This window comes from Penicillium psychrofluorescens (assembly GCF_964197705.1).
Source record: "Penicillium psychrofluorescens genome assembly, chromosome: 3".
NCBI lineage: Eukaryota > Fungi > Ascomycota > Eurotiomycetes > Eurotiales > Aspergillaceae > Penicillium > Penicillium psychrofluorescens.
This window is the reverse complement of record NC_133441.1, coordinates 187,203-212,657: the sequence shown is the minus strand read 5'-3', so window position 1 is coordinate 212,657 and position 25,455 is coordinate 187,203. Positions and strand designations below refer to the sequence as shown.

General features: G+C 54.5%; 13 protein-coding genes across 13 annotated transcripts; 4 read left to right on the top strand and 9 right to left on the bottom strand.

Moving 5' to 3' along the window:
* Positions 1-157: 157 nt before the first annotated feature.
* PFLUO_LOCUS4215 (golgi uridine diphosphate-N- acetylglucosamine transporter) lies at positions 158-1,674 on the bottom strand (the record flags this gene model as incomplete). Its single annotated transcript, XM_073781542.1, has 4 exons — positions 158-1,164; positions 1,221-1,237; positions 1,305-1,330; positions 1,393-1,674. The coding sequence occupies 4 exons, from the start codon at positions 1,672-1,674 to the stop codon at positions 158-160; spliced, it is 1,332 nt and encodes a 443-aa protein (XP_073638287.1).
* A 340-nt stretch (positions 1,675-2,014) lies between these two features.
* Positions 2,015-4,922, bottom strand: PFLUO_LOCUS4214 (RFC checkpoint protein Rad17; the record flags this gene model as incomplete). The annotated part of the gene is made up of 3 exons (XM_073781541.1): positions 2,015-3,811; positions 3,870-4,540; positions 4,919-4,922. The coding sequence occupies 3 exons, from the start codon at positions 4,920-4,922 to the stop codon at positions 2,015-2,017; spliced, it is 2,472 nt and encodes an 823-aa protein (XP_073638286.1).
* A 177-nt stretch (positions 4,923-5,099) lies between these two features.
* PFLUO_LOCUS4213 (uncharacterized protein) lies at positions 5,100-7,315 on the bottom strand (the record flags this gene model as incomplete). Its single annotated transcript, XM_073781540.1, has 3 exons — positions 5,100-5,557; positions 5,618-6,989; positions 7,049-7,315. 3 exons carry the CDS (start codon positions 7,313-7,315, stop codon positions 5,100-5,102), a joined length of 2,097 nt encoding a protein of 698 aa, XP_073638285.1.
* A 268-nt stretch (positions 7,316-7,583) lies between these two features.
* Positions 7,584-9,107, bottom strand: PFLUO_LOCUS4212 (protein phosphatase regulator; the record flags this gene model as incomplete). Its single annotated transcript, XM_073781539.1, has 1 exon — positions 7,584-9,107. One exon carries the CDS (start codon positions 9,105-9,107, stop codon positions 7,584-7,586), a length of 1,524 nt encoding a protein of 507 aa, XP_073638284.1.
* Positions 9,108-9,921: 814 nt separating this feature from the next.
* Positions 9,922-10,679, top strand: PFLUO_LOCUS4211 (Translation machinery-associated protein 22; the record flags this gene model as incomplete). The annotated part of the gene is made up of 4 exons (XM_073781538.1): positions 9,922-9,985; positions 10,037-10,056; positions 10,121-10,208; positions 10,264-10,679. 4 exons carry the CDS (start codon positions 9,922-9,924, stop codon positions 10,677-10,679), a joined length of 588 nt encoding a protein of 195 aa, XP_073638283.1.
* Positions 10,680-10,779: 100 nt separating this feature from the next.
* Positions 10,780-12,110, bottom strand: PFLUO_LOCUS4210 (uncharacterized protein; the record flags this gene model as incomplete). Its single annotated transcript, XM_073781537.1, has 2 exons — positions 10,780-11,452; positions 11,506-12,110. The coding sequence occupies 2 exons, from the start codon at positions 12,108-12,110 to the stop codon at positions 10,780-10,782; spliced, it is 1,278 nt and encodes a 425-aa protein (XP_073638282.1).
* A 249-nt stretch (positions 12,111-12,359) lies between these two features.
* Positions 12,360-12,801, bottom strand: PFLUO_LOCUS4209 (rRNA-processing protein cgr1; the record flags this gene model as incomplete). The annotated part of the gene is made up of 3 exons (XM_073781536.1): positions 12,360-12,500; positions 12,549-12,694; positions 12,756-12,801. 3 exons carry the CDS (start codon positions 12,799-12,801, stop codon positions 12,360-12,362), a joined length of 333 nt encoding a protein of 110 aa, XP_073638281.1.
* Positions 12,802-13,075: 274 nt separating this feature from the next.
* Positions 13,076-14,100, top strand: PFLUO_LOCUS4208 (mitochondrial ornithine carrier protein; the record flags this gene model as incomplete). The annotated part of the gene is made up of 2 exons (XM_073781535.1): positions 13,076-13,189; positions 13,246-14,100. 2 exons carry the CDS (start codon positions 13,076-13,078, stop codon positions 14,098-14,100), a joined length of 969 nt encoding a protein of 322 aa, XP_073638280.1.
* Positions 14,101-14,363: 263 nt separating this feature from the next.
* Positions 14,364-15,095, bottom strand: PFLUO_LOCUS4207 (Ubiquitin carboxyl-terminal hydrolase isozyme L3; the record flags this gene model as incomplete). The annotated part of the gene is made up of 1 exon (XM_073781534.1): positions 14,364-15,095. One exon carries the CDS (start codon positions 15,093-15,095, stop codon positions 14,364-14,366), a length of 732 nt encoding a protein of 243 aa, XP_073638279.1.
* Positions 15,096-15,798: 703 nt separating this feature from the next.
* PFLUO_LOCUS4206 (uncharacterized protein) lies at positions 15,799-16,295 on the top strand (the record flags this gene model as incomplete). The annotated part of the gene is made up of 2 exons (XM_073781532.1): positions 15,799-15,977; positions 16,088-16,295. The coding sequence occupies 2 exons, from the start codon at positions 15,799-15,801 to the stop codon at positions 16,293-16,295; spliced, it is 387 nt and encodes a 128-aa protein (XP_073638278.1).
* A 560-nt stretch (positions 16,296-16,855) lies between these two features.
* Positions 16,856-18,106, bottom strand: PFLUO_LOCUS4205 (uncharacterized protein; the record flags this gene model as incomplete). Its single annotated transcript, XM_073781531.1, has 1 exon — positions 16,856-18,106. One exon carries the CDS (start codon positions 18,104-18,106, stop codon positions 16,856-16,858), a length of 1,251 nt encoding a protein of 416 aa, XP_073638277.1.
* Positions 18,107-19,977: 1,871 nt separating this feature from the next.
* On the top strand, positions 19,978-20,495 carry PFLUO_LOCUS4204 (uncharacterized protein; the record flags this gene model as incomplete). The annotated part of the gene is made up of 3 exons (XM_073781530.1): positions 19,978-20,062; positions 20,117-20,336; positions 20,402-20,495. The coding sequence occupies 3 exons, from the start codon at positions 19,978-19,980 to the stop codon at positions 20,493-20,495; spliced, it is 399 nt and encodes a 132-aa protein (XP_073638276.1).
* Positions 20,496-20,789: 294 nt separating this feature from the next.
* PFLUO_LOCUS4203 (vacuolar protein sorting/targeting protein PEP1) lies at positions 20,790-25,285 on the bottom strand (the record flags this gene model as incomplete). Its single annotated transcript, XM_073781529.1, has 2 exons — positions 20,790-21,417; positions 21,468-25,285. 2 exons carry the CDS (start codon positions 25,283-25,285, stop codon positions 20,790-20,792), a joined length of 4,446 nt encoding a protein of 1,481 aa, XP_073638275.1.
* Positions 25,286-25,455: the final 170 nt, after the last annotated feature.

The window sequence follows — 25,455 nt, the reverse complement described above, 5'->3', positions numbered from 1 at the left end:
GCGGCCATTAGCTGAGCTTCTGCTGCCGTTTTGTTCTTGTTTATTCGAATCCATTTCTATGCATTTTGATTGTGCAATTCTCATCTGGTATATTCAACAAGCGCTTGGATCTATAAACAATTACCCGAGACAGAACCAATGCGACCGAAATGATCCATCACCGAGCTTTCCGCGTCGAAGCCTTTCGTAGGCGGGCGCCCTCAAAGCCATACAGTCCACCCCCGACAAAAACCAGGGCCGCCCCGACTAGAACGCCTGATGCAAGGTGATTGCCAAAAAGATAGATGGACAGCAGAAGCGAGACGAGTTTCCGGATATTCAAAACAATGGTAACCGTCAACGATGAGGACTTGGCGGATAATAGATGAACACCGCGGATGCACAGGTATTGTGTCAACGCGTTCATCAAAAGATATGCCACTTGGACTGGAAGTTGTGCGAGCACCGACTGGACTGACTGGTGCTCTTGCGCCTGCGCCAAGAACGAAAGAGCCGTGGAGGTGGACCCGAGTCCCGAGGTCGGGTTGGGGCGTGTGGCGGGGAGTTGGGACAAAAGAGATGGCGTCGAAGACACTACCCACCACTGAGATGACAGCTGCGGGTAGCTAGTTAAGAAAAGGGGTAGGGACAGCGTATGCGAATAGAAGAGAGCTTCTTTCCAATGGTCTCGCCCATAGGTTGCGTAAAGCTGGTCCGCGTAGATTCCCTGAAAGGCCGATAAAACCATGGCCAAGGCGAGGATTGTGAAGCCCGTTGCGGTGGTCACCAGCGGTGTCTCGCCGCTGGAGGACCCGATTTCAATTGCATGGCCCTTGGCGTGAGCATCCGCCAACGCCGCTGCCACTACACCCGCCGTCAACATCGCCACGGAGAGGATCTGGCCCCGGGAATAGCGCCTGTTGTTAAAGATATACCCAATGATCATCGAAGCCACCGGACCCGCAGACCGAAGGATGATGTGCAGCGGCACCGAGATCTTGTATGCGAAGGCCCAATTGTTCAGAAGATTGACCGTCACGAAAAAGGACGTGTATATCAGCCATGATCGCAAGGGGATCGCGCGTGGGCTGAGGAATAACGCCCGCGGACCTGCAGAGAAGGACAGGAAGTGCGGGAGAGTAAAGAGTGCACACAGAACGAATTGGGCGAACGTGATCAAGGGGCCTGTTTGTCAGGAACCGGGTCATAGTCTGGATGTCGGCGGGATCGTGGGGGCTTACCGGCAGTCGGTTGTTCTCTGAATTCAACAAAGCGTTAGCAATGTCCTTTCTTTCTTTTTGGGGTATGATGCGTGATCTGCTCACTTGATAATCGCTTCGAGGGCGAATACCTGTCCCAAAGAGTCCGTCAGTCAGTTCTGAGCCTCGGCGCTGTCCGGGGTCTGTTTCTCACATTGGCACAGCAACCCCCGAAAATCAGCGAGGCCATCAGCACCAGAGTGGCCCAACTGGGAACCGCTGCATGTGCGGCGGCGGCGACCAGCACTGTGGTGCTGCGTGACTTATCTTTTTCTAGCGCATCGTGGCCGGATGAATCACCCTGGGAGCCTCCGAACTTGCGCGGCGACGGGGTGATCAGTTCCTCGGGCGCGTCGAGAGCGGACAGCTGGACGGAATTGAGCACGTAGGAATCCTCATGTCTCCGTTTCGCCGGGCCGTCGCTGTCATTGAGCATTCTCTTTCGCCTGTGGAGGGGGGAGGAAGAGTCCCGGTCAGCATCTCGGAGTGTTCGTGAGCTGGGAAGAGGCGGACCTGGCTCTCCTCCCACAATGACTCTTTGTTTCGCACCTGGGTAATGTCCGGTATTCTTCCGGGTTTCAATAATTGGGCCTAGACAGGGTTCAAGTGGGCGAGTCCGGGGAGAGGAACGGAAAGGAAGTGGTGGAAGAACGTAAGAAGAAGCAGAAAGATAAGATAAACATCACGTTCGCTCATTCAGCTCCTGTAGAACGTAGCTCCTGTGTCTGGGCCAACCTACGACATCAGAATGTAAATACATGAATATGAACAATCATTCATTCAACTATGTCATCGTCACTCAGAATCAGCTTCTCCTCCTCATCCGTCGGAGCCATCGGGGTCTTGACCCAGCTACTACTGTTCTTTTCAGGTAATAATGGCCGATCGTTCAGATCGTCTAGGACACCATCGTCCCAAGTGTTTTCGCGGCCGGTGGTAAGAAATGTCGTGATTCTCTCCAGCTGCCGGCGCTCCGACTCTTGCCGCTGGATCTGCGCCATGTAGGGCAGCTGATAAAGAAGCGCATCATGGCGGGATAGCATCGTTGTCACTGTCGCACGGTCTACGTTGGCGGATGCCAAATGCCCATGTTGGCCAATTCGGCTGCTCCACGACTTGACACCCGAAGAAGGGACATCTGAGGCTGGAAAGAGATGCGGCCCGCCAGATGGATAGAAAAATCGCTTCATCCAGGAATCCACCAGGCCCTCGACCTCCTCGGCTTCACGCCATAAGCGCAGCGAGGCCGGATAGAACATCTTGTGGGCATCGCCTGGCCGGATCCGTCCATTCCCAGGCGCCAGTTTTCGGTTCACGGGATATGGAAGAGCAAAAAGGAGGCCCCGGGCAGCCACCTGGAAACCAATTTCGTCCTGTCGCAGTGCATCGATGCCTCGGCTGAAATAGGTGGCACCCGTTCCAACCCCTGCTCTTGCACCATGCACAGAGCGACGATCAATACTGAGGAGATCACTGTCGGAAAGGGCCTCGATACAGTCGTTTATAGAATCGGTGAACGAATGACCCTCACACGACGGCGGGTAGTTCTCATGGAGAGCACTGATAAAAGTCGAAATATCAGTCCCGGTCTCGTCAATCAGTTCATTAACCGACACCTGTGAGACCTTGTCGCGACGATAGTGGTGTAGATGATTGGGTGGCGGCGGCAGAGCGACTGTCGGATCTTGCAGGAAGCTCTTATCCTCACGCTTGTTGTATACAATCTTACCAACGGCGTGAAACATCCCGAGACTCGCCTCTCTCTGGCTGATCGTCTTCAACGACTCCTGTTCCATCGGGGTGAGGACAACCTGTCCTCGGGTGGACTTTTTCGTCTTAGTTGCCAGACTGCCTCCCCATTTCCCAACCCCGTCACCCTTCAGACAGAGAAATTCGAGAGATGATATTGCACTGCGAATATCACCAATCTCAGAGATTCGGTCTAATACTTTCGGACCTGGAATCTGGGCACGCTTGGAACTTCGAGCCTCCTTTTCGAGGATAGACTGCAACGCCTTTTGCATCAAAGTGGGTGCGACCTTGTTGAAATCTAGAATGGTCGTGCCGGGATGATGATACAAATTCGGTCCAAGCAGACGATGAACGGTCAGGTTCTCTGTGACCAACGATGTGGAGCTTAGCAATGTCTCAGACACAATGATGATAATCGGAGGATGCGCCAGTCCATCATTCTCTTGGGCATTGTTAGATCGGGGTCGTGCTGAGGCGGCCAGGTAGCGCTGTAGCGAAGCCCTGAAAGCCGACAGGCTGGAGGACGACCGATTCATTGCTGGAAACTCTTCTATTAGAAGAACTCGCCGGGGAGAAGCATTGGCTGTCCGGTCTTCTTCTGGAGAGGCGTTTGTCGTACCCTCCAAGTCAAGTCCGCCAAACTTGTCGCCACGGATGAGGAATTCCTCAAACTGGGTGCTTGCAGAGATATAGTCCCGGGTCGTATAATCAGAGGTCGGGGGATTCTTCCACTCAATGACATCAAAACCGAGCGACGCAGAAAGAAGCGAGACAGTAGTGGTCTTCCCACAGCCCGCAGCACCACGAAGAACGAGTAGCCTCTGCTATTGTCAGGAACCCAGAGCCTCTGACACCGTCCTTTTCTAGCATTGTACATACCTGGGGGCGTCTCCCCGCAAATACATCTTCCAGCCACTTTTGCACATCAGAGACCTTGCGCTTGTGGACCACCAGCTCGTCCAGATTCGAAGGAGCAAATCGCTGCGCCCATGGCCGTCCATCGGATTCTATTGAGAGCCTCGCCGTGGAGCCTTTAGTCGCGGGACTTTTTGGGAGGAGGAAGCGCTTGGTATGTCGCGTCGGGTTCCGTGATTTGATTGAGCGTTTTGGCTCCGACAGACGAGACTCATTGTGGTCCTGTCGAGCTGATTTGGCGGTATTACCCACATCTGCACTTACACCGGCGAGGTGCTGCGTGAAGATTTCGTCGTAGGAATCGTAATCGTCTTCAATGATATCGTCTTCGACGGGGTTTCCCTTCGAGGCCGCCTCGGGCCCCCGTTTAACTTCAAATTTTTGTGAGGACCATCGCTGGCCCTCTGTTGCCGGCTGGAAGAAGCTGTGCAAGGATTGCGACGGTTTGGAAGGGGCCTTCTTTTGCGGGGACGGGGAGGCGGAAGGGCGTTTCGATGGCGCCGCTTCGCTGGTTCGAGAGCGTGCATTCAGTTTGGAACGAGAGTCTCTGGTGGTGAGTAAGCTTGAGCTGGCCGTTGCGATACCCTCTGGGCGACTGGGGGCAGCAGTCGCAGACGTGAAGGTGGACGGCAGAGCTGGAGAGCGAGAGCGAGACAGGGGGGACACGGGTTCATCGTCGTCGTCGGAGCAAACGATTGTGCGTTGCCTTTTCGAAGGACGAGTGTCCATCATGGAGTCAGCGGACAATACATCGTCCCTTAGGCGCTGAGCCTGACCCCGAGGGAAACACGAAGAGGAAGAAATGAGAGAAAGAGAGAGAGAGAGAAGACGCGATAGACTATCAACGATAAGATAAGCCAGCCATGCTGACAATGGCAGAACGCAGAACGTAGGCCGTGCGAACTCTCGGCGTACACCAAGGATCGCGTAGGTCAGCTTACCCAGCCAGAAACCTCAGCGTACCCCTAGAGAGAACGTAGGTCAGCGTACACTGTCAAATAGGTTCAGCGTACCCATCGGGGGTGGGATAAATGAAGCTGGAAGCGTAGTACAATAACAATACGACAGAGTAGAGATAAGTACAAGGATACACCGATAAATAATAATAACAATCATCATAAGTAGAATACAATGGTGAAAAATTCAAATGCATGCATAGCACGATGGGTATAAGAAGAATCATGCTCTCGTCAGTCAAGCGCCGCCAAACACATCATAGTAGTAATCCTCGTCCAGACCCTGCCGCGAGGGCTCCCGAGGTGCTTCGCCCGCAAATGTGGCGTCGTCAAACCGAACGTTGAGCAGCCGGATCTTCAGCCCATAGTTGCTGACCAGGTCGATCAGCTTGGTCGTCTCGGCCGTGATGGGCTGCTGGTTGAGCAGCATCAGCAACCCGTCCAGCCATTCCGACGCTATGCTGTGCGACGAAGGCCGCAGGGCAAGGAGAACGGCCTCCTTCTGCGTTGTCTTGCTCCCCGACCGCACATGGCCCTGGCCCTTGGAGTGGCCCGTGGAAGTCGATGATTGCACATAGCCGTGAATCGTGATCTTGGTCGAGGGCTGGCGCGGCGCCGTCTTGACAGTGGACGAAGATGAATGATCCGGGGCAGTCGATACATTGGACACCACCGAGGAAACAATCGAGAGATCGACTGGGAAAACAAAAACGAAACATTAGAGCCAAATAAGTGTTTTGAGAGGAAGGGACTCACTCTTTTCAGGTAGAGAATCGAGCTCCGGAGCCTTGTTGGCCATGGAGTCGAACTCGCCAAAATGGAGATATCGCCGATTATGCGACAATTGAACGTATTGGTGCGCCGTGCGGGATTTCTGTGTCGCACCGGACTCGCTCTTAGATGCGTCGAGAGAAAACCACGCGCCTTGCAACAAGCATCGGATCCGCTGTTCCTTGACGAACTGGAGGGCTTCGTGCTGAAGTTCCTCGCGCACCTGCCGGAGGTGCTGTCCCCAAGCATCTTCGTACGTTAGTTCCAGGAGTTCCATTTGCAGCTCCCGCAATCGCTGGTACTCAAAGTCGGCTAGCTCTTTCTCGACGTCCTGGACATCTTTGGTTCGGGCTGCGCCACCCACGACGGATTCGATGAGGATGCGGACCAACTCGATGATCTTGTCCAGATCCTCCGACTCGGCCGCCGTCGCTTTCCACAGGCGGAAAAAGCCCTGCAGTCCGGCCACATGTAGCCGCGTCCAATGAAGGAGCAAGGGCTTGAACAGTTTGTCCATGCTGGTGCGCGACTCCATGATCAAATAACTCTTAGCATCCTCCATCTCGGACTTGTCCACTTCGAAATGTTCGTACAGGATCGCCGTGACGGCCAGCGATGCGCGAGCAATCGGACATCGTTGGCGTGCGGGCTTGGTCGACTGCTCCAGGAGCATTTTCTGGAACTCATCTTGATGGCTGCGTACATAGTCCGCCAAGTCCATCATGCCCAGATAGCCCACTTCATAGAATTCTGCCGTGGGGCCCTCCGTCTCAAAGCCCAGTCGCCGCCACTTGTCGGGATGATGTCGACGGGAACGCTTCGTCTCGTCCGCATGCTCCGGGTTCTCATCGTTGCCTCTGTCCGAGTTACTGGCCAGATAGACCCCCTTCAATGCTCGGCGGTGGTCGGGCTTTTCCTGGTTCACGGGGATATCTCGCCACTTCCGCAGCAGCACTTTGGTGAGAGATTGAAACTCCAGTAACGGATGTGCAAGGTCCTGAAGCGCCGAATCTTGCATGAGGACATAGACGGCTCGAATCACGCCCAGATCCTGCAGTTTCTGAATGAACTTGGGCCACTCCGCCTCCGAATCGTGGGTGATGGAGTCGCGCATGAGGGAATTGATCAATTGGAGCGCATTGGCGCACAGGGCGTGGTCGGCAGAGGACAGGCGACTGACGAGCATCTCCAAGAACTGCGGGTAGATGGCAATGGCGGGTTTCAGGGCGCGGAAGCCGAACAGGCCCGCCTGCGACTTGTGGCTGTCGGAGTATGGATGCGAGACGACCGAGACGAGGATGGACATGGCGCCGCGCAGGATGTTGACCAGCGGGTGGGTGACAATGAGTTCAACGATCTGGCGAGCAATCAGTTCAGTTCCGGCGTCTTCTTCGGTCCCCATGGTGCAGCGCTTACTCGCTCAACGAGCTCCTGGTCGACAAACTCCCAGCCCTTGTCGACCTCGAGGAGGCGCGCGAAGCTGGTCAGACTATAGGCCAGGGTGTTGCCGGTGGCATGGAGGGTCAGGTAGCGCAGGCGCGTCAAGCCACCCTCGGCGATGAAGACATCGGCGAAGGAGGGATCGCCAATGTTGCCCTGCAGCTTGAAGACGGCCATTTTCCGGGCAGCATCTTCATCGCTGCCCAGCCGTTCGACCAGCTCGGCGACGTTGACGTTCTCCATGGTTTGTGAGAAGAAAGAAAGAGAGATCCGGGGGGAAGGGAAGTTTTGCCGGGAGGTGCCAGTCAGGGGCCAGCGGTGGGTCCGATGGGGAGAGGAACTACGATCGAGATGAAGTATAGATCAATTATCAATTCAATAGAGAATGAAAGCTGGTTTATAAAGAACGTATCTGTCGGTATGTACATTTTCGTGGCTCGTTTGTTTTATGTTACTCATTACATGATTATATTGCCGTCCGACCTGCACTCAGCCGCGCGCAAAGGTCTTTTCATCTTGCCCAGCCCACGTTCCAGATGACAAAGGCTATGTCCCTCGCACCATTTATGGAGTCAACAACTCGATCCATCAAGCTCGCGCTGGTCGCCTCACCGTCCCCCTCGGGCAGGTTCATGCCCGTGGACCGCGGCCGGTTCCCGTCGGTCTCTTCCTCGGGGGCAAACCACGGTCGATCCCTATAGTAGTCGGTGCCCGACCCGTACTGGCCCGTGAAATCCAGACTGTCATCTTCTTCGTCATCTAAAAGGAAATTGGCCGACGGCCGGGACGGACGCAGGGTTTCCACGGACGGTGTGGGGGATAAGGATGGTGACGACGACTGCTGGGCTGCCCACCGGTCGAGAATTGATTCGCGAGGTTCTGGGGGATCTTCGCGATACTTGAGGGTTGTGGATGGTAAAAGAGCAATGGTTTTGCCTTCACCACTGAAACTGTTGCGCGGGGTGCTGCGGTTGCTGGTCGGCGCCTTGCTCGGGGCCGATTGCCTCATCATGACCACACCATCGTCCGAGGACGACTCGTCATCCACGGTTGCTGGCCAGTCATCCCCGTCGTCGTCGTCGCCGCCCTTGACCTCCACGGCGATGCACTGCACGACTTCATTATTAAAGTGGATATGGCGCCGCTCGCTGGGAGACGTCACGCCGGAGGAGGTCGCCGTGGTGAGCGTGCCACTCTGCGAATCCGTGGAACTGCCCGTCCGGAACTGCTCAATGTCGGTGTTAGATCGTCCAAAGGGCGGCCGAGTGCGGCCATGCTCGGCCTCCTGGGCCTTCAGAATGGCGCTGGCATGTTTTAGAAGGGTATTTTGGGACAAAGATCGTTGAAGGATCGTCTCCGAAACGGTTTTTTTCTTCAGGATGGGCCGAGGCGTGTGGAGACGACTTGGGGGTGGAGAGAGCCCCGAGACCGTCGCGCTGCTGGAGGAGGTCTTCAACGGTCCGTAGAGCCAGGTGACATCGCAGTCCTTGAGCCAGTTCAGCGTCTCGGGCGAGATGGTTCCAATTTTGTCTTTGGTCTTGGTCCAGGTTCGCCAAGAAGCGTTCTCTAGCCGCACACCATTGCTGTATTTGTCTTTTCGGGAGGTGACATAGCGCCAGGAGGCCCAGATGTCCTCTTCGGCCCAGTCGTGTGAGAGATAATCCACATGCCGGGATGGGGGCTCTTGCTCGATGGAGGTATCATCGGCCGCTGGGCTCTGGACCGGGCACGGGGCTGGACTGGTCGAGGGAAGCTCGTCGAGGACAGGTTCTTTGGCGGTACGCCCTTCGTCATAGGAGGGCAGCAGCAGATCTTCGTCCTCCAGGGAGAGGTTGCTCAGAGTGGTATCGGGGGATGGCGGGATGGAGGAAAGGGTCGATGTGACTGGGCTGGGACACTCCCTAGGCGAGTCATGGTGTGGCATTGGAGGTTTGGGGGACAAGTCGTCAAGGAAGTATCGCTGCGCGGTCGGCAAGCGCAGCGGGTCAGAGGAGAAGCGCGAGGTCTGGTCGTGCTGGGCCAGCAGGGAAGTCATGGCGGTTTTGCGAGGAGTAGAGTCTGGACACGGGCGGCGGCAGCAGCACGAGGGCTGAGGATCAGGAAGCAGAAGAATCCATGTACGTAGAAGAAGGCGATAAGAGGAAGCGGTAGGGGGAGAGGGAATGTGGAGGGCAAATCCGGAGGGAGGTGAATGAATAATAATAATAAAATAATGGGTGTGGCAAACATAAAACTCTCGATCCGAGCGCAGCGATCGCTCGGACCAGCGCGGATTCTGGATTGGTGCATCGCACAGAGATTCACGGGTAGGGGGGGGAGGGGAGGATGGTCCTACCTCTCTCGCGTTTACGTAGGACATGATTATTTGACGTGAAGATCCAGATAACTACGGCTCCTCCTCCTCCTCCTCCTCCCGACCTCCCTGATTGGAGATTCGATAAACCCCCAGTGAGATCGAGGCTTCAGTGCACGACGCCTCCAGGAGCTCGGGCCTCCGGGCTCTGTTCTGGACCATCTCCAGGCACAGATAACGCCATGCAACGACGCACTCCACTTTTCTAACGGCCATTGATGTTGCCTCCGACCGGGATGAATGAACTCTGTGCGCGGCTGGCTGTCCTCCGGTCTCTTATCATCTTCTGCAAGCCAACGGTTGCGCATGCAGGCAATGTTTCACTTGATCCGAGGACCGTGGGATCAGAGAAAGAGATCGATGGAGGGCGAGCAAGCCCTTCGGGGTGAAGGGAGGGGGATTAGCTAATGGATTATGTAACGCCGACTCGCCCATCTCGCTGCCCCTCGAGGAAACTATTATTAGCGAACCGACCAGTATTATTCACTCATCAACCATGACAGACGTGGCAGAGTCTGGCCCTCTCGAGCCCCAAGCCCGCCATGTTGTCTACTGTGGAGGTAAGAAAGTCATGACGCCATCCTGCACCCATCGTGCTGACTCCCCCCCAGTCTGCACCCTGCCGCCAGAGGTACGGATGGGAAACGATCCAAGCTCCGGGATTGGACCAATTAACCAATCATCCTCAATTATAGTTCTGCGAGTTCGGTGGCACCGCGAAGAAATGTGAGGAGTGGCTGAAGGAGAACCAATCCGATCTGTGGAATCGACTCTACTCCGAAGGTACTCGCGCGACATCCATCCCCATTCCAACCACGAGCTGACAACCCCCGTCCAGAGGCCCTCAGTGCCAATCTGTCCACCCTTAAAGTCTCCGTCCAGGAACGGGTCGCCAAAGATGCGGCCAAGAAGGAAGCCAAGGCCGCACAGAACGAGGCCCGCGATGCCGAGCGCAAGGCCGCCTCCAAGATCCAGATCAAGCGTGTCGAGCGGAACAAGCGCAAGTACGTCACCGTGGTCATCGGGCTGGAGGTGCACGGCCTGGAGAATAAAAAGGTGGCCAAGGAACTGGGCAAGAAGTTCGCGACGGGGTCCTCCGTGACCAAGTCCCCATCCGGCACCGAGGAGATCACCGTCCAAGGCGATGTGAGCGAGGATGTCAAGGAGTGGCTGTTGGATGTCTACGGCAGCAAGGTCCCCGAGGCCAACATCGAGCTGATCGAGGATAAGAAGAAGAAGAAGGCCGAGGCATAAAGAAGAAGAAGAAGAAGAAGAAGAAGAAGAAGAAGAAGAAGAAAAGGGTATCATGACATGACCGACGTAGCATTACACACAGGAATGAATCAACCACCGTTCACAGTTCTTCCAACACGGCCAATGGATCGTGCCCCGTAGGCGTAGCCGCGGCCTCTCGCGACGCATCGAGGCTTGTATGCAGTTGCTCTTGGTGAAGGCTCTCGAGGCGATCGGCGAGACTCGACGGGTACGGCATGGGGAAGCTTTCGGGTTCGTGAACGATACTCTCCACGGCCTCGGGGCTCGTCATGGGCAGCACAGGTTGGGATGTCGGCCAATTCTGCAGGATGATGGCCAGTGCCAAAACCAGTACCGCGCTGGTGACAATCATCCAGAAGATGCGCAGTCGCCGACTGACCCGCGTCTGCCACTCAGCCTCCCTCCGCTCCCAGCTGTCAATTTCCTGCCGCACAACCTCGAGCCGGTTCCCCAAATCCTCCACTCGCCGTCGGCCAGCCTTCATCCGTTCCTCAAGGGCGTCGGCTTTCTGAACATGTGGCTCAAATCCCTTCAGCTCATTGATCTGTTTTCGGATCTCCTGGTCTAACCCGGCCGTCTCGCGTTCAAAGTCATTGAGGAGGGTCGACGCAGAGTCGGAGAGTTCCTGAAACGATGCAATGGTCGCATTGAGGGCCGTGATCTTCTCCAACAGGTTGTAATAGGTGTAATCGAGTCGGCGCGTGACATCAGTGGCCTGGGTGCCTATCGAGGACAGGGCCGTCCGCAGATATCTTTGGCTGGAATCAGTCTGTAGTTCCTCGTGAGCAAGGGACAACAAGCTTACCCTTCGCCCTGTTTCCGCCGCTTCTGGATCATATCGAGATCATCCCGGTTCCGAATCTCCTGTCGGCGAATCGGACCGAGTTGGTCAGGGAATTCGGGCACGTCGAGGAGACTTCCCTTCCGACTGCCCGAGCCCAATCCAACCGTGGACTCGGACCCCCAGCGAGTGGTGCGCGTCGTCTCGCGGGTGATTGGTCGCAGCAGCCCATCCTCACTCTCCCGATCCTTCTCCCTCCCAGACCAGGTTGGCAGCAGCCCGCGGGCGCTGGCCGCCGACGAGGCGAGGTGGCTCATGGGCCGGGGCAGGCGGAGCTCTCGCGACTTGCTGTGCTTGTGGCGGTGATGGGATGATTTCGCGCCGTCGAGGCCTAGCGGGTCGATCAGCAGCTGTCGCGGGGAGGGCCGACGTCGCGAGTGGGGATCGGAGTTGTCGCCATGACCCGTGGGCCCATCCAGCTGGTTGCCTGCAAACGGCTCGTCCGAGGTCGGGAGCGCAGGGCCCGGGCTGGACCGGTGGCTCCGGGGCGTGGTTGCGCCATGGACGAGTGGGAAGGTGGCCGAGGCGCGGGTGGAGAGCGGCAGGGGATGTTTGAAGGAGAAGTCCATGTCAGGACATTCTGATGATGAGCATATGTGGGGTGAGGTTGGTGCTGATGGGGGAGGATGAAGGAAAGTGGTGACATGTACCTGAGGCAGCAAGATCGGCAGAACACCGCACCATCACCAGCAAGTCCTCGGTCCTCTTTTGTTACTATGTATAGGCATATGGAGAGATTTATTGCAAGGACTAGACGATTCCATTTAAAGAACTAAAAAGACCCGACCGAAGAAAACGCCACCCAGCATCACCGTTGCTCATGAGTTGAGCAGTTTGTTGCGCTTCTCCCGTCGCTTCAACCGTTCGACACGCTTATGGTGCATCTTCTCGGCCATCTTCTCGTACCGCTGTTTCTCCTCCTTGGCCGCTCGGCGATCGCGGATGCGCTGGATCTGGGCCTGCGACCGTCAGCACCATCTACCATGTCTGTCTGGCCGGAATCCTACCTGTCGCTCAGCCTCCTTCTCCTGTTTCATCTCACGCTCGCGCTCCTTGACAGCTTCGTGGGTCTTGCGGGTTTCTTGCCGCTTGGCGTAGGAGGTCAGGCCTGCGGTGGGACGGAAGGCCTTCTTGGGGGTGTGCCACTGCTTGCCTAATAGTTTAGGTAGTTAGGAACAGCGTCATATAGACAATGAATAGATAAATATAAATACCATTCTTGCGCAGGCCCGCAGGCTCCTCGGCTGGCGTGGACGACATGATGGATGGCAGACACGAAGTGGAGCGAACCGGACGAGTTTTTCATCATGGCCGATTATTATCAGATCGGATCAGATAAGTGGTTTTTTTTTTCTGCCCGAAAATTCCCTCTCGTTACACCGCTTGACTTCTTTTCTTCTTTTTGAGCCTGAATAATTCCCTCATCTCATCCCACTCTTTCACACAAATACCTCACTTTACCCTCCCCATACCATACCATGCGCCAATAATTCTCTTCCATCCTCCCTCCTCCCTCTGGTGATCGCACTCCTTGATGGCCGCGGCGGAGCATGCAATCCCCGTCACCGATGATGAGAGACCCATGGAGCGGCCGTCGCTGCCCCCCAACCAGGGCCTCGAGGCTGTGAAGGATATCGTCTTTGGATCGGTAAGATCTCACCTTGTCAGGTATCGGACCAAGGCTAATGGTGGGTGACTCAATAGACAGCCGGAATGGCTGGCAAACTCATCGAGTACCCCTTCGACACCGTCAAAGTCCGACTGCAATCTCAGCCCGCGGACCTCCCTCTCCGGTACACCGGGCCTATAGACTGCTTTCGCCAGTCCTTCCAGACAGATGGGGTTCGAGGACTCTATCGAGGCATCAGTGCCCCGATGACCGGCGCTGCCGTCGAGACCAGCTGTCTCTTCTTCAGCTATCGCATTGCCCAGGACCTTTTGCGCGCGTCCATTTATGCCGACACTGAGCAGCTGCCTTTCCCCGCCCTCGTGCTCTGCGGTGCAGCGTCCGGCTCGGTCACCTCGTTGGCCCTCACCCCCATTGAGCTCATCAAATGCAAGATGCAGGTACCTATGGAGTCGGCCGGTCTGAAAGCCCCGGGTCCGCTAGTCCTGATCACATCCGTGTTCCGCCAGGATGGACTGTTGGGCTTCTGGCGCGGACAGTTAGGCACCCTGATCCGGGAGACCGGAGGCAGCGCGGCCTGGTTTGGTGGTTACGAGGGTGTGTCCTCGCTCTTCCGGAAAAACTCCCACCAGTCCAGCACCGAGAGCCTCCCCGTGTACCAGCAGATGATTGCAGGCGCCACCGCCGGAATCAGCTACAACTTCCTGTTCTACCCGGCCGACACGATCAAGTCGCGGCTACAGACCGAGGACCTCTCACGGCTGCCGGTCAACAGCGAGCGGCAGACCTTCTGGAGCGTTGGCAAGGCGTTATGGAAGCAGCAGGGGATCAAGGGCATGTACCGTGGTTGTGGCATCACCTGTGCTCGCTCGGCGCCCAGCTCGGCCTTCATTTTCTCCGTCTACGAAGGATTACGACACTATTTTGGATGATGATGATGATTATGATGTTCTACTAGAACTCTGTGCGTTTGCATATAGACCTACATACCAATCTCGGGGCTGGATCTTCCCGACTCATCCCTCCACCTGTTCTATACCCAGCTATGTTTGACACACAGAACATACTACTACTCTCGACGAACCTTCTCTTTGTTTTGTTTCTCCACGGAAACTCTTCGGATCTGATAGCTTTTTTGGGTGGGAATGAACACGATAGAATTTCGGTCTTCTTTGGTTGCTGTACGTGTAATCGTTTAGTCTGTCTCGCCCACTGCCACCATACTCACCCCGATATTACTGCGCTGCGTCTGTGCCGCATCGAGGAAGTCTTTGACGGTCATCGCCAGCCCTCTTTCTCCCAGCAAGTCTTCATGGGGCTGTAGCATCCCGCGGAACAGTGGGCCTGGCAATCCTCCGTTTAACTCCCAGACCTTCCCATCGTCCACTTTCACAAATCCCACGAAATGGAAATGGTTATCGTCCTGGGCCAAAGGAATGGACGAGGCACCCTGTGACGCCGCATCCATATGCGCATCTTCCAAGAATTGCGACCCATACAGTAGCTGTGCTCGTTCCTTGGGCTCTAACCCAACCGCGCGCTGCATGAGCGCTTCCAGCTGCGATTTGGGTGTTACATACTTCCCATTTGCGAGATTGAAAACACAGTGGAGTAGAGCCATGAGGCCACAAGCATGACCAATCGTCTGCTTCATCCACAGTACGGGCTCCTGGGGACCATGTCCATGATATTCGGGAATGGTGGTCTCCAACGTAGCGCGAGCAGCATTATAGATGGGCTTGTCGCAGAGCAGAATCACGGCGCGAATCGGCCTTGGAATGTCCGCGAGCAGATCGGACGAAGTAGATAGCACGTCATGAAAGGTAAGGCCTCGGGACACCGCGAGATTGCGGCAGAGATGGGCCAGCACCTCCGGGTTGTTCTCGAGCGGGATGAATGTCTTGCGGCCGTCGACGATGGTGGCCATGGTTGTGGATGTATTAATTGTGGAGTCGGAGAGATGAGGACTGGGGGTGTCCACATGGATTACATGAGCATCCGCTGCTGGGAACCTTGATGACGGTCCGTACCTGTGGCTCCTAGTTCGGTATCAGATATTTGGCAGAGGTAGGATTCCACGACCACTGCTTGGTTCTTCTTTTGATTTATATTGTTAGGGTCGGTTGAACGTGGCTCATATGGAAGAAGCAATTGCCACGGTCCTGCCTTTCATCAGAGAGGCATCTCTAGCTCGCTCCCGCGGTCCTCTTGCCATCCCGCCAGTGGGCCATTTTCGCCCCAGGAACGAACGGATCCATTTGGCTTGTTTCACCGGATATCTTTTCTCGGTCTCTGCGAAGTTGTCGCGGCGGGCTGCTTTGGTATGGCTGCGCAAAATTTCTCGATTCTGCTCAGCCTGCAGCTATAGTTGCTAAACCATGAGATCGCGACCGACTTTGAAACGGCTTGTGGGAAGGCACGATGCATCGGCTGCTCTATCCTTCTGATGGATCAAGCTTTTCCTTCCCACTAAAGGCGCACGGGATAGCAACAACCTCCCCGGACTGGCTCTGGCTCAACCCTATGGATCCAAATGCGCGCGTCTCGGTGCTCGGTCAACACCGGAGCCCACACAGCCCGTGAAGTGTTTGAAACGAGCCGATAGTTGGAGATCCGAAGGGGACTCTACGATGGCCGAGCGATCCTTTCGACAACAGATTGCTGCCTTTCTGCTCCGGGAGTTCGGCATCATCTTCCACTCTGTCATCATCGGTCTCAATCTGGGTGTCACCGGCTCCGAGTTTGCGACGCTGTATCCCGTTTTGGTCTTTCACCAGTCATTCGAGGGACTCGGCATTGGGGCCCGAATGTCCGCGATCCCGTTTGGGCGACACACCTGGCTTCCCTGCTGTGCTCCCTTTACGGTTTGACGACGCCGTTTTCCATTGCTATCGGCCTTGGACTGCGCACGACCTACAGCCCGGACTCGAAAACTGCTGCAATTGTTCAAGGTGTGCTGAATGCAGTGTCGGCGGGTATTCTGATCTACAGCGGTCTCGTGGAGCTGTTGGCCCGGGACTTCTTGTTTGATCCGTGTCGGACCAAGCGGCGTTCTCGATTGCTGTACATGGTGTTCTGCACTTTACTCGGTGCTGGTGGGATGGCACTGCTTGGTAAATGGGCTTAAACTGGGCAATTTTGTACATGCTACGACTTGCGCTCAAGAAAAGCAATGTTTGTTACTGAAAGAAAGGTCATACATAGTCAGGGCCAATCTATACTAAAAAACCAAATAGTAATATGCCTAGTAGCAACTACATCAACTCAGTTCTCTGGGTAAAATATGATGACATTGCAACCTTGCTCCGGGGAAACCACACGCAGAGTCCAATCGCGTTGGGGAGTGGATCGACTACGAGTTCCTGGTGCTGGACACCGGGTCGTCTGCTAAGCTACCGTCCAGAGTGGGTCAGTACGGAGGGTATAAGGTAAGCCGCTCTCTGAGCGCTCACCCCGTTGCTCACCCCGTTGCTCACCCCCTTCCGTTCTCATCATGTCTCTGGTCCTACTCCGATGCTAACCGCTCTACGTTTAGTTAGTACAAACTACAATTCAGCTTTCGGACAATTACTAAAGTCCTGGCGCTACCGAGTAACACGAAATGAGAGGGAATTCAAAGACCTATTATATTAGGATGCCTCGGTAACTACATAAATCCACAATGTAGGGTCACACTGCTCCGATCTCTTAGTCGTCCTCAATCTCATTGCCACCTTGAAGTTCATGGTATTGAGGTAATTCCCAGTCGGATTCGCCCCTTACAAAATTTGAAACAAGTCTAGGAACACCAAGCAAACATAAGAATGCTATGGCAGCTAGCCGCAAGTTGATGAGCCATTGGCTGTGGAGGAAAGCTGCTCGAAGGCGGAAGCGGTTGAGGACTTGAATCTCATTAACGAACGGACGCAATTTTCTGTCGTAGTTCTGCAGAGCCAATGGCAGGTTCTCGGGGTTTTTAGCGATTTCACCAGCCAAAACGTACGCACCGACGAAACTTCCTGTCGTTCCAAGGCCGCTGAAAGGAGATGGACAGTATGCCGCGTCGCCAAGGAGGACCACTCGACCCTTAGACCAAGTGTCAGTAACGACCTGTACCACCTCTTGACAGTAGAGATCCCTCGCGCCATGTAGACCCTTAAGGAAACGGCTCGTCTCCCACCCTGCATCGCGGAATTTCTCTGCCAAGAACTGCTTCTGCTGCTCGACCGGTGCTCTAGCGAAGCCGGCCACTTCCTCGGAATCTGATTCGTCTCTAAAAACGAAGTAGACCTGAGACTCGGTCTGGTTGTGCGATCTGCGCATGATCAAGCGGCCGCCTGAAATGTTGTAAATGTGCAAGAAGTTGGTGTCAGTTTCCGTCCGCGGAACAAACCAGTATGCTCCATATATCCCAAAATTTCGGTAGCAATTGGAATCAGCCAACTGAATCATTTTCCGAATGCGTGACCCTTGACCGTCTGCTCCAACAAGAAGGTCAAATTCATCGTGCGAATTGTCAGAAAAATGGGCCATCACTTTATCCCCGCGGTTCTCGAAGCTTTCAACAGTCTTGCCGAATATGTAATTGACTCTCTCGTCATCTTTGGTTGCGTTGTAAAGAATTTCGACAAGGTCTCCTCGCATAATCTCCATCTCCGAAGTCACAGACTGTTGGCTTTTCCTGGATTTGTCGACCAAGATTGTAGCCTTCACGTCGCCATTGGAATTCACAAAGCGGACGCCTTTCTCGTCGACCAGTCTGCTGCGAACAGTGTCAAGGAGGCCCATCCTCTTTACGACATCGATTCCATGACCGCGAATGTCGATCTGGGCGCCCGAAGCTCGAAGTGAGTCGGAGCGTTCGACCACCGTCACGCGGTGACCGGCACGGCACAGCCAGTAGGCCAAGGTCGGCCCAGCGCAGCCAGCGCCGCATATGAGGACTCTAAGTTCAGTCATGAGGGTAAGCCTACTCCGATGTTGCTGCTATAAACGATACTCGTAGTAGTATAAGGCAACGGATATGTTAAACAGGATAGGTAGACTGAATGAGAATGCAGTTCCGTGCTGTTTTACTGAGAAATCACCTTTATATTCACGAACCGTCACAGAGGCATTTCCAAATTTGGTTACATGAGCAGAAGCGGACGGTCGGGATTGGATGGGCCGCTGCGGACGATCGGAGGAATTGTTTACCCCTAAGCGGGAGGCTGTGTTTAGAGAATTGCGTATTAAGCCTCTTATCATAACTCGGTCTCTTCTTGAGAGGTAGAAAGGCTTTCAGCGTCTAACTCGTATATCTCCGGACTTGTCGCTAATCAAGTTGAGAGCACGCTGATTCGGGACGTGGAGACGGGAGAACTATTGTAATGGCAGACCCACAGCGCGGAGGGTCAGAACGGCCGTCACTGATGAGGTTGGCTTTCCCCGTCCCGTTTTAAAACAATTCCGTGCTACCATCCGCTAGCCTTTGAGGTCCATTCTACTATCATATTTGAGTTATTTTTATACGGATCCTCCGCAATGAACCGGCCCACTCAACGGACGCAGAGACAACCCCTAGCTATCATGGACCCCCTACCGGTGAAAAAGGTTAGCCCCCATATTGAGGCATCTAGGAGACTTTTGCTGCTAACTCCGTCTCTCAATCGACGACAATGCGATCGAGGCAGACTATGCGGCAGATGCCTCAAGATAGGAGACACCGTCAATTGTGTCTACGTCCCTTGTAATCGAGTCTCGCTAGGTTCCCTAGTATCTGAACATAGTCTCGCGGGGATTCCCGCAGAGCTAAGGTGTCATGAGAGCAATTTCTACAAGAGATCACAGCATCACTACCAATAATTGGTCTATTATCTGAAAGGGTGACAGTTAGAGACCTCAAAAATTTAGTTGATGGCTAGATAGCTAAGTGACAATGCTTTGCTGTGGTCCAGCCATTGGGAGTGCCGGGCCTAACAAGCAGTAAATCATAGACTACATACCGAGATTTTAGGCATACCAAATGCTCGATGGGAGTAGTCCGAACATCCCAATCGATTCAAGCGACTGTCTCACGTAGCAGCCGTATGTTCAAGTTTCCAATTTGAATTTTGCCAATTGAGTAAATGAAAATTGGAGAAGTACACCCCGTGCAGCTGGGTTTCTATGCTCACATGAGCCCGAAGGATTTAGTGTAAGGGTGTAGATCGCAGGCAACTGTAGTAGTCACATTGCTATTTGCTTTCTTTGGCATCATTCTAAATCGTCTTTTAAAGCGGGGGGGGGTGGGGTCCGGCCCTTCAGTACTAGAGAAAATTGCTCTAGAAGGACCTACACTGAAAAAAAAGACGGTTTTAATTTTGTGCTGGGCGGCTACAAGCGGATCACAGAAGTGTTCCCGGCGGTATCGAGCTGACGGCAGATATCGAATCGCGCTTTGCACACAATAGTGCCACGGTCGTCAGAATCTCGAAAGTATAAGCCTTGAGGATTTTAGTGGAATCTCCGTATATAAATAGCACGGTCGGTGCTAAGCAGTCACTGGATATTGTCGAATACCAGGATAATTGTGAGTATTAGTTGACGTTCGATATCGATATATATATCTGAACCCAATCGATGAATTAATTCATCCGTTAGATATTTCAAGCCTGTAGCAACCCAATGTGTTCACTGGAACCCATCTGGTTAATACCACAGGACTTAAATGGCAAGCCAGCAATAGCAATAACATGTCCCGATATAGATCACACAAAACCTGGGGCTATCGGCTATCGGAGGGCGGATAATACCACACCTCACCGCGTCACCTTCACGTTGAACGACCACCCCCACCAACCTCATCAGCAATGCCGCCCATTCCCAACACTGTCACAGCCCAGGAGCTGGAAATTCTCTCCGCCAAGGCTAGTGCGGCCAAAGAGCTCGCCTACTGTTTGTTTGCCACAGTCCACCCCTCCTTCATTACAAGCGCTAACTCTCTCCAAGGCGAATACTCCAATTTCCGTGTCGGAGCTTGTATTCTTACGACGTCAGGGGAATACATCGTCGGCGCCAACGTTGAGAACGTCTCGTATCCCGTCGGGACATGCGCAGAGCGTGTTGCCTTCGGGACGGCCATCGTCGCGGGTCACCGCGACTTCAAGGCCATTGCGGTCTCTACGGATATCAAGCCTGGAGCGTCGCCCTGTGGAATGTGCAGACAATTGTACGTTTCTCTCTCTCTCTCTCTCTTTCTCTCTCTGATTATTGGACCTCATCTCATTCTGCCAGTATGCGCGAATTCACCACGCCTTCGTTCCCCGTGTACATGTATGACGGCGACGGCAAACACACCGTAATGACGATGGGCGAGGCATGTTCTTGACCTGAGTCCGTTTTATCTAGATTTGCTAACAGCTCCAGCTCCTGCCGAGTTCATTCGGACCCAACGATTTGCCCCGGTGAGGAACGTTATTTAGAAGAAAAGCGATCTATTCGTGTCTTGAAGACTGCCGCGGTCTCTCGATATGTGTACACAAATGCAAGAACCGAAGAAAAAAAAGAACTAGAAAAACATGGCCGGCTCGTAATGTCACATCAGGAGATCAAACTCCACCCCAAGACAAAAAACCCTAGTCCCCTGTAAAGCCATACTGCATAGCCAGAAGGGAACAGAGGTCTACGCCTCATCCTCGTCCTCTTCGTCCACGCCTAGCAATTCATCCTCGTCATCCACCACATGCGTGTAGTCGCCCCGACGCGCAGCAAATGATCCACGCGTGGAATACGGCCGCTGGTAGCCACGGCTCCGAGCACGCATGTAGCCCGTGCCGCTCCGCCAGAGACTCATGACCAGCAGAGGTAGTGCCTGGACTACTGCCACGACACCCGCAATAATCACCACCGGCACCTTAATCAGCGCCGAGTCGCGGGAGAACAGTCCTCGGGACGAAGAGGTCGCATCGCCCAACCGGATCTGGCCGAACTTGCCGTCCCATCGTGTGTAGACGTAGTATCCGGCTGCCGCCGCGGCGGCGAACGGAACCACGATGGCGAAGAATAGTCCCACGCCGCTGATACCGTGCTTCTTCTGGTACTCCTCCTCCTTGTCGGGACAGGCATGCGAGACGGACTGATCGTATTGCGCACCGCCCTCGCAGGTCGTCAACGGGATTCGTCGATACCCTGTCGGTTCCCAGTACTCGACCAAGTCGGCATCTTGTTTGCATTGCTCCGAATGGTCGGGCTTAGGTAGATTTGGTACCAAGGCGCAGCTGCCATCTTTCTGCAGCTCGTAGTTGTAATCACTGTCACATCGTTAGTTTCACGTCTGCTAGAATCAGAATGTCAAACTCACCATTCAAAGTCGGACCTGGTACAAGTGCAGTTCTTCCCAATGCTATGAACGTGCGGGTCGCGCCAAGTGTTCCAACAGTCGGCCTTGGGGTCCTTGCGATGATACTGTTCGACATGACCAAACAAGCAATTATCTTCCTGGAGCGGATGCTTGGGCGTCCACAAAATATAATCGCTCTTCCCGCCTTCCTCATTCAGATCGCACGTCCGATCCCGCAGGCCGTTAAAGTCGAGGCTGATGGTCTTGTATGTGTCCGACTTGGAGCTCTTGCCCCAAAGGAGGAATCGCCTCGAAACATCAGAGGGAACAGTGGTGATCTCGTCGATTATCATGTCTTCATTCGAAAACGTAAACTCCTTCCACGAGTTGCCTTCATCCAGACTGTAATAGCCGATGGTCGCCGCCTTGCCTTCTGGAACGAGCACAATCACCGAGCCGGCAGCACCGTACTCCCATTGATACCGTCCCTTCTTAGCGCATTTCCAGGTGATTCCGCCGTCCGTGGTAATGAATGTGTCCGCTTCGCCTTTGTCCGTCAGATGGTCACCAACGTTGCCGAGGCCGATCATCATCCCGATGGCGGATGGGGAAGAGAAGGTGTCCCGGGGATCACTGCGCTCCGTAAAGCTATGGAGATGCAACGCGCAGTCTTCCGTGCCCTCACCCTCCTTCACACTGCACTTAAATTTCTTGTTATCCGCGTCTTTAGTGGGAGGCGCCAGTAGCGCCCACTCGGCACCATCGTTGTGAGTGATCATGGACCGGAGTTTCTTCGACGCCCCCTTCTTTTCCACGTCGTCCGCGTTAGCCACGACGTTCACCACAGAGACACCCTCGAGGCCTGCCATTCGCTCGAAATCAACATAGCCGGCTTGGTCTCGGTTGATTGCATTGAGGCTGAGAACAAAAGACGTCCCATTGCTGTTGCTCTTGACCAAAGGGCCGTATCCAGCGCCCTCATTGACCGTCACATGCAGGAAAATAGCATGGGTGGAGCTTGACAGCACCGTGTACGCAGGGACATCGAGGTTGAAGGGGAAGTGGGCGGGGGCGAAGATATTGCCGTCCAAACTCGAGCTGGCGTTCAAGTATTTGGGATTGTTCGGGGAGAACGAGGCGACGACAATGAATTCCTCCATCAAGGCAAAGCCAGTGATATTGTTGAAAAGAACTGTTGGCTCCTTTTCAAAGAGGTCATCGCTGGACAACAGTTGCTGGTTTTGTTTGAGCTTGTTCTCATTCTCGTACTGCCCACAAAGAATGCGTTCGTCGGTCTCCTTGCCATTTCCGCGGCTCACAAATTCGCACCGGCCGACGGAGTCAAGAAGCCACGTCCATTCACCCTCACCGCGATGCTTGCTGATATAGGCCTTGGAGTAGTAGCTGTCCCGATCCCGACCGCCGGCATGCCCAGTCCACATAAGCCAATTCTTGTTGTGCTCGTGGAAACTTAGGGGGAATGATCCAGCCTCCCTTGTTGGCGGCAAAGGAGCCTCGAACTTCTTAATCTCGGATAGACCCCGGTCGTACGTGTAGTAGACCGTCTCGCTGTCTGTGAGGAAGAAGGCTGCCTCGTTGTGATGAGGGTGCCGGATGATCTGCGTAATCTGCTCCGACTTCTTCAAAGGGCGCTCCCAGTTCTGGCCGTGGTCATGCGAGATGTGAAGTTCGCCTTGCTCGGTGAGCATGACAATTGTCTCATCCGACCCCGAGTTACTCGCCTGGCGTTCGAGATAGAAGAATTGCTTCCACTTGGCCGGAAGCTCTTGTTCATAAGATGCGACTTTCCCGTCTGGGATAGGTGTGTCCGTAAAGTTTCCACACGACCGCGAAACTTGGCCCTCCAGGTTCTCGCCACCTTGGCATCCGTTGCCGGGAATCAGGCGCCAGCCGGACGGCCCCTTGTACTTGTCACTGGAATCTTTGCATTTGCCAGCCGGGGGTTTCAAGGACATGGCGGGATTGCAGCTTTCTCCATCCTCACTGCGAACAAAATTGTAATCGCATTCAAAGTCTTCCTTCGTACACTTGCACGGCGTAAATGTAGCATTTTGTTTTGAGAACGGTTCTTTCACAAAACAATCCGCATCGGATTTCCGGCGCCGGAAGGTCTGGACTTGGCCCATCACACAATCTGGCTCTCCATTTTCGTCCAGACGAGCCACCCAATCTTCGAAATCGTCATCTGGGTCACACTTGCGCTCATGTAGGCCCTCAAAATCAATCGAATAGACCATAGGTCGCTGGTCTTCGTCAGTCGAAAGGGCGATGAGCACGAATATCAGACTCGTAGCATCCGGGGTTGTTCTTAAAGAAATGGGCGCAATCTTGTGATCCAATTTGACATGCTCCCAGTCCTTCCCGTGGTTGATAGAAAATTTGACCTTGTCAGTCTTCTCATCGGGGATAGCAATGATCACGCCTCCCTGGTCACCAAACGCATAGAGGTGCGGACCCTTGAGTGCTTGTAGCCAAGTGAGCCCGCCATCGTCTGAGACAAATGTATCGCCATCATCGTATTTCTCGAGATACTTGCCACTGTTGCCCACGCCCATCACGAGGCCCGGTGCGGGACTGGAGAAGATCCGATTCACCGTTTTCCCTAGCTGTTGGTAGCTCGTCATGGAATGAAGATGCAGCGGATCCTTGCCGACTTTGAGATCCTGGAATGTTCTTCCATCATCGAAACTCATGCTGCTGACGACATTCTTCTTCTTCGCTTCGGAGCCTTCGACATCCTCCCAGTTTTTGACAGTATTGACAATGACGATGCCCTGGATGTCGGCGACTTTCTCAAAATCCACCCATCCTTCGTATCGATTGGTGTGCTCGATGTTGCGTGTAAAATAGGTCCCGTTGGAGTTGGATGTGAACAGAACACCCATGCTACCGTAAGTGGCGGAGCCAAGGACGTCAACCTGCATACTGTATTCCGTACTCTCCAATAGCGTGAAACCGTTCTCCTCCAGACGATGTCCGTCGAATTCCGCCCGGTGCCACATGACCGAGTCGTCGCTCACGAATAGGGCCTTTTCATCGGTACCGCGCGACTGAACCAGGGCCACGAGATACTTCCTCACCGAGCCGACATCGCCGACACCGCTGACCGTCTGGCCCTCCTTCAGTTTCACCTCGGTGCCCCCACCGTTATGGAAGAAGTCGTCGGTGTAGACCAAGCGTTCGCCGTTACCGCGTTTCAATGGCGGGACCAAGCAAAGGATTCGGGTTTTTATGGAGCTCGGGACGTCGACATTTCGACCAAATTCGCGAGTGCTGGCCGCCCACATGCACCAATCGGTCCTCTCCCCAAGCAGTTTTGGTTTCGTCTTGAAATTATCCGTGGTGTATAAGGTGACCGGCTGGCAGAGGCCGGGAAACAGGCAATCCTCGCCTCGGAAGATCACCTTGTTGGAATCGTGAGAGTTGAAATTCAGGGGTTCGCGTCCAGGGAGCACAGAGGCATCAAAGGACGTCCATGTCTTTGCCTGGTCGGTGGTGACCCAGTGTTGGCCATTGTTGCCCAGTGCGTAGGCACAGTGGTCATCGAAGGGGTGTGGAAAGATGGTAGAGATTGCGCCGGCCATGCCTTTCTCCTCAGGCTTTTCCCAGCTCTTGCCGCCATCAAATGACGTATAGAGATCATTATTCTTCAACTCATAGAGTACGATTGTCTCGGTGCCCTCAAAGTAGAACATGGCCCCGGGGGGGCCGTCGAACTCCCTGGGCGAGACATTGGGCTTGTAATCCTTTGCCGCTGCTGACTGGAACGTGTAGGCCAGCAGCAGGCTCAGCATAAGCAGCAGCCACCGAGGCGTCATGGCTGCTGGGTCGCGGGCATCTGACGGGGGGTAATCGCGTCGAGTGCAGCTATAGAGCTGCCTGCGGGTCGCGGATCAAGCCGGAAGACAGTGAGAATAAATCGTTGAGAGCGTAGCAGAGAACTGCAGGTCAAGGGAGGAAGGGAACCGAGTCCCGTAAAGTATGCGAC